This window comes from Bidens hawaiensis, unplaced genomic scaffold (genome assembly GCF_021521415.1).
Source record: "Bidens hawaiensis isolate Kalapana, Puna unplaced genomic scaffold, B.hawaiensis_p1.1 tig00028751_1, whole genome shotgun sequence".
In the NCBI taxonomy this organism is placed as follows: domain Eukaryota; kingdom Viridiplantae; phylum Streptophyta; class Magnoliopsida; order Asterales; family Asteraceae; genus Bidens; species Bidens hawaiensis.
In genome coordinates this window covers 25,545-31,775 of record NW_027494708.1, presented here as the reverse complement: position 1 = coordinate 31,775, position 6,231 = coordinate 25,545, and the positions used below count along the sequence as shown (strand labels likewise).

At 37.7% G+C, this 6,231-nt stretch overlaps 1 protein-coding gene across 1 annotated transcript; it reads left to right on the top strand.

The window, feature by feature from the left end:
- The first annotated feature begins 3,462 nt into the window (after nt 1-3,462).
- On the top strand, nt 3,463-5,835 carry LOC143577621 (uncharacterized). Its single transcript, XM_077061402.1, has 5 exons — nt 3,463-3,534; nt 4,955-5,078; nt 5,193-5,374; nt 5,545-5,621; nt 5,766-5,835. Exons 1-5 carry the CDS (start codon nt 3,463-3,465, stop codon nt 5,833-5,835), a joined length of 525 nt encoding a protein of 174 aa, XP_076917517.1.
- The last annotated feature ends 396 nt before the right edge of the window (nt 5,836-6,231 follow it).

Genomic DNA, 6,231 nt, shown 5'->3' with positions numbered 1-6,231 from the left:
CGTGGGTCACAGAGAATGCTCTTATAATCCATCCGCGGGGCATATGGATCACCCGCATATCATGATAGAGGAGGAACGTCCTCATAACACACGCGGAAGCATCCTGGCATCCTCAAAAGTCATCCGCAGGACAGGACATCTGTCCGCCTAAACAACCGGAAGACAGTGCCAGGGGGACAACTATCACCAATCAAGTACTCTCTAGAAGAAGGTTCACGATTCTTACTTGGGGAATACGTGACATACTAACCAATGAACAAAGGGCACCTGGCCTGGTTGTTATAACCGTGCACATGGACAGGGTGCGATCCGTCCTATCATTTGGCGACACGTGTCCAGGTTGTTATACTCATGCACATGAGACGTATAGCTCAACCTATCACAAGAGGACACGTGTCCAGGCGGTTATCAAAGATCTTCTAGAAGAGGACAGCTGCCCCAATCATCTTCCTACACCCTTCGGCAATAAATACCTTGTCAAACGGTATGAGGTATTCATTCACTCGCCTATATTCTGACTACACTTAGTCTTTATACTTCAGTACTTTCTTCATTACGAACATTACTAATTCTCACGCCGGAGGGTGGTTACAGGAAGACCCCCCTCTTTTCCTTCCTGTAACGAGACTCACGGTGTCTGTTTTGCAGGTTCCGGTCACTGGACTTTGGAAAGTTGTACTCATACCTAGGTTGTAATTATCGTATCTTACCCTATGGACTCATTAGATCCATGACCCATACCTGGGGATCGGATCGGTGTTTTTCAAAAATATTAAGGTAATGAGAATATTCTAAGTAATTGTAATCTAAAACAAAGCCATTAGATCAGACCAGACTTAGCCATTGTTGCTGAAATACGAATAAGACAAGTTTTAATACGTTTAACATATATATAGTTAGCAGAGCTCGATTAAAGAAGGGATTGTTAATTAACGGAGAAAGTAACAGGATCCAGGTGAGTTTCTAGCCCCACTTCCTTGTTATGTTTTCGGGGCTGTGTGCATACTCGATGTGAATTGTTAATACACTTATCCTAAGTGATAAGTGTATGCCATAGGTGATATATGTGAAAGGTAAGAATGATTTCTTGTCGGTACGTGAACGATCTTCGGATATTGAGCGTATTGTCAGGTTATAAATAAAGATATGAATGTTATATGTAATGTATGGATGATGTGTGAACATTATGAACGAATGCTTGTCAGGGCGTGAACAATATTCGGATATTGCACGTATCGACAAGGAGTATGATTGTTAAATGAGTGATGTGAAGAACGCCTAGTGTGTTCTTATGTTACGATGTAATTATTGTATATGCAAAGTAAGTGTATGCAGGTACATGAATGGTAAATGAGTTCTACGTCTGACATAATAAGTTAGGATGCAAATCCCTCTAACTTCCGTTGGACATAGACTTGGTATGTAATGGCATAGTTAAGGACTGTGGGCCTTATACGTGTTATAGATGATAGATGAGAACGTAGTTAAGGACTGTGGACCTTATACGTACTTCAGATAGGAGCCAGCATAGGAAAGGACTGCGGACCTTGTACGTGCTGTAATTATATTGTGGTAGCATAGGGGAGGACTGTGGACCTCGTACGTGCTATGAACTAGGTTACAACATAGGGAAGGACTGTGGACCTTGTACATGTTGTGTATGTAGGATGGTATAGGGAAGGACTGCGGACCTTGCACGTACCATAAATTTTGAACATAGGTAAGGACTGCGGACCTTTTTCGTGTTCACGACCTTGAGCATAGGTATAGACGGCGAACTATGAACATACTCTTGGTGGAGTGAGGTAAGTGATAGTATGTATGTATGATAGAAAGGTAACTGGTTTAGTATGGATATATATCTACAGATATGTATGTATGTATGTATGATATGTGTATGTATTGTATGTTTCCCGATTAACTAGAACTCACTTAGCGTAGCTGACTATTAGTATGCACGCAGGTGAGTTGATTGAGGTAGCTAGCTTGAGCGGACACATGGTGGACGAATAAGAGACTGGCATCCGAAGACTCAAGACGTTTTATGTTTAATTACTTCGTTTTTGAAAGACAAGATGTTTGCTTAAGACAAGTCACGGATTGATATGTAATGTTTTATAAAAGTTTTTATATTTCGCGAATGTTTTTATTGACTCTGATGATTAGAACTATTATGATGAGTAAATCCAACGTCCAACGCGATACACTGGTAACGGGGCCTTACACATAACAACTTTAATAATATTCAATAACAAAGATTTATATAATAATCACATTGATATTATATTCATATTCCTTTCTTTTCTTTTCTTTGTTATTTTTTCTTTTATTTATTGAGGTATCGAGTATATCCTCGACTTAGGGTTTTAAGCCTTTTTAATATTTTATTATTATTTTATTTGGGCATTATGCCTATCTTGGTTGGCTTATAGTACTGTATAAAATCGAGCAGCACTTCGAAGCCGCTTCACTTTCTTTATCTTCTTGATCAACGCTTTCTTCAACTCCTTTTCCTTTGCACGCGAATCGAGACACGCTAATACTTCTTCCCACGTTGGCACGTTTATCGAGACGGTTCGTCAGGACATCGGGATGGCATGTTCTTTCAAGATAACCTCGTCGGTATCTCGGTATCGATGGTTTAATGGTAAGGAATACGAGAAATCGGGAAAGGAAATCGAGGTGGTCGAAGGCACGCATTACGAGGTCTTTAGATAGATGTTACAGAATATTTGTGTGAATTTTGGGTGTGAAGTGGGAGATGACCGTAGCTTACTATTTATAGGCAAACCAATGGGCCCATCGCGATACGCGATGGCCCTTTGGCTAGCCGTCGCGTATCGTCACGTAGGCTTGCTCCGTCACTACTAGACTTGCCACGTGGCGACACGTGGCGGGCGTGATGCCACGTGGCGGGCGTTGTGCCACGTATGGACACGTGGCATGCCACGTGCCCTGCCTGTCAGACAACCCATCACGATACGCGATGGGTTTCCTTTCTGATCCATCGCGTATTGCGATGGGTGGTCAAGAAACCAGATTTTTCATTTTTAACCCTAAGGTTTAGAACTTGTCATTTTTGGTCCTTTAACTTTTAAACTTGGTATTTTTAACCCGAAACTTTCACGATGTTACAAAAATGTCCATATTTCCTTTTTCATTTGTCCCATTACACATGCCCACTTTCAAAATTCATTAGCCAATTTCGAAGCTCACCCTTAAACACACACAACTAGCATTAATAAACAATATTGATGGACCCTATTTTCAAGGGCATTATTGTCATTTGTTAAGCAAAAAAAGTAATCATTCAACCTATGACACTTTGTGTTTTTCAAACCATGATACTTTTAAAGGGACAGAATAAGTATTTATGAAGAGTCGGATTATAATATTTCCTAATCATGTTAATAAGTTGAACTCTTTTCAAGAAAAACCTGAGACATGCCTAAAAATATAAAAATGAATTTGAGCGAGTGGTTTGTTTCTGGTCGGGCCCGAACTCGACTTTATGTCGGGTTCGTTTCCGACATGGTAAAAAAATATAATATTTTAGTTGGTGAGATGAAAAGGAATAGTTTTTAGATGTTGGTAAAAGAAAGCAACTAAACCGGAACCGAATAATGCATGTGCGAGTCAAGTTCGTTTTTGATGAACTAAAACTGATGTGCTATAAAATACAAACATTTTCGTTATTGTTTTATCGAGTTTTTCGTTATGTTTTAGCGTTTATTTATCGATTCTCAATAGTGTTTACATATTTATGTTTGATGTAGGATCATGGGTGAAGAAAGCATGGAAAACAAGTCTTAAGGTGAAGGATATCGTTCACCGAGGATCGAATCGAAGATGGAACGCGTAAACAAGTTTTAACGAGTATAACAAACGAAAAACGAAGAATCGAAGCCTAGGGGGCCTGGTCACGCTACGCGACCAGGTTAGGACCCTTAGGTCTAATATGGCGGCGTCCCAATGGTCATCTGCTGCCGAAAAGCCTTAAGCCTGTCTATTTTTTCCTCTAGTGGGTTGGTCCAACCGGATTTTGTGTATGTTAACTTGTTCTACAAGTTTAAGAAATCTATACATATAAATATATATATATATATATATATATATAAATTGAGAGAGAGAGAGAGAGAGAGAGAGAGAGAGAGAGAGAGAGAGAAAGAGAGAAGCAATACGCTAATGCCTTATCGTACAAAACGTACGCGACATCTGAGAGCGTCGATCTACACCTTCAATTCAGTTGCGAAGAATTTGTATATTTTCAGCGAGAATGGTACGATTGTCTTTCTGATTTGTAGTTTAAATTTGGTAATTTGCGTATAAACGATTACGATCCTGATATTTAGCTTAATCAAAATCAATTTCTTATTTACGAACCAATTTTTGTACTGAAATCAAATCAATTGAGTATATGAACCAGTTTTCAACCGATATTTGATCTAGGGTTTTGAAATGGAAGACGATTGTGAATGTAAGTTTTGCTCTATTTGAACTAATCGACAGTAGATGTATACTATGTTTCTAATTGGATAGTAATCTGTATGTTAGTGTCTATGAGAATCACATGATAATTGATTAGTTTAGTTTGCGAGCGTGTTACGAGCGTGTGCATATTAGGAGTGTTTAACATGGTTGATTTTTGGTGTTTATAGTATGAGCGTATCATGAGCGTGTTAACATGATTGATTTTGATGTTTTAGAGTATGAGCGTTTTACGAGAGTAGCATGCTAGTGTTGAGATTGATATTCATTTTTATTCATGCTTTCTGTATGAGCGTTTATTAAGCGAGTAATATACTTATATATGTTTATATCTTCAGATGATTCAAGTGTTTTGGTTGAAGATCAAGGGGATGTTATTATTCTTGTGTTTGCTTCTTTTTACAAACATGTTACAGGAATGATGTTTTCGTCAACTAATCAAGCATTTGATATTTATAGTGAATAGGCTAAGAAGGCTGGATTTGGGGTTCACAAAGGTGGATCGTACATGCATGACGATGTACTAAAGACCAAGTATTTTACATGTTGTAAAGAAGGTCACAAGCCAGCCAAAATGTATGATTCAAAAGGTGATTATAATGAATCAAACAAGCCATTTTATAAAAGGAGGAAGAGGCCGGCAATTAGATGTGGTTGCAGAGCACATCTATAGTTAAAATCTGTTGACGGTGTAATTTTTGAAGTACATGATTTTGTTGAAGGCCATAATCATAGTATGGTAGCAGATTCTGATATGCAGTTTGTTCGTTCAGCGAGGAAGTTAACACATGTCCAAGAGAAAACTATTTATGAGTTGTCTAATTTGAACCTGGAACCTGTTAAAGCGTTTAACCTTATGAGAAAACAGTATGGTGGTTTTGAAAAAGTGGGGTGCAACTAAAGATGATTGTAAAATTTTAAACAAGGTTTGAATTGTTTTATTTGAGAGTATGATGGTGAAATGTTTATTCAGAGTGTGCAAAGAAAACATTTTCATTTGATTATTCTTTTGAATATGATGTAAATGACAACGGTGATTTAACGCATGTTTTTTAGGCTGATGAGATTTCAAAGAGTAATTATCTTGCGTTTGGGGATTTTATATCTTTTGATGCTACATTTAAGACTAACAAGTAAGTTATTGATCCATACAGTTTGCAATATAAAGTTCTTTTGTATTAGTTTTTTTGTTTTTTGTATGCATGAATATGTTTTTTTATGTAAACATACAAGATGGTTTTGTACCATTCATGACAATTGATAAACCATTGTCATAGTGTGTCTGTCGGTGCTGGTTTATTAGCTTCCGAAACTATTGAATCGGGCACCGAAGGTTATTGTTACTGATCAAGACCCGACTATGAAGCAAGCTATTGCATTTTGTGTTTCCAAATACAAGGCATAGGTTATGTATGTGACATATCATGAAGAAAGTTGCTGACAAGGTAAACTTAATTGTTTTGATTTAACTGTTTTAATTAGTTTAAATAGTGAGCGTTTTACAAGCGTTTCATGATAGTTTAATACGGAGCGTACTACGAGCGTAACATGATAGTATATTTTGGTCATGAGCGGTTAACAAGCATTTAACATTTGTTTCCAAGTGGGTGCCGATTTATGTAACAACGAAGATTTTAAGCGTAATATATGTGATATTGTGTGGACATATTCAATTAGTTCTTCTGAATTTGAAGATAAATGGCAGACGATAATGGTTGAGTTTGAGCTTGACAATAATAAATG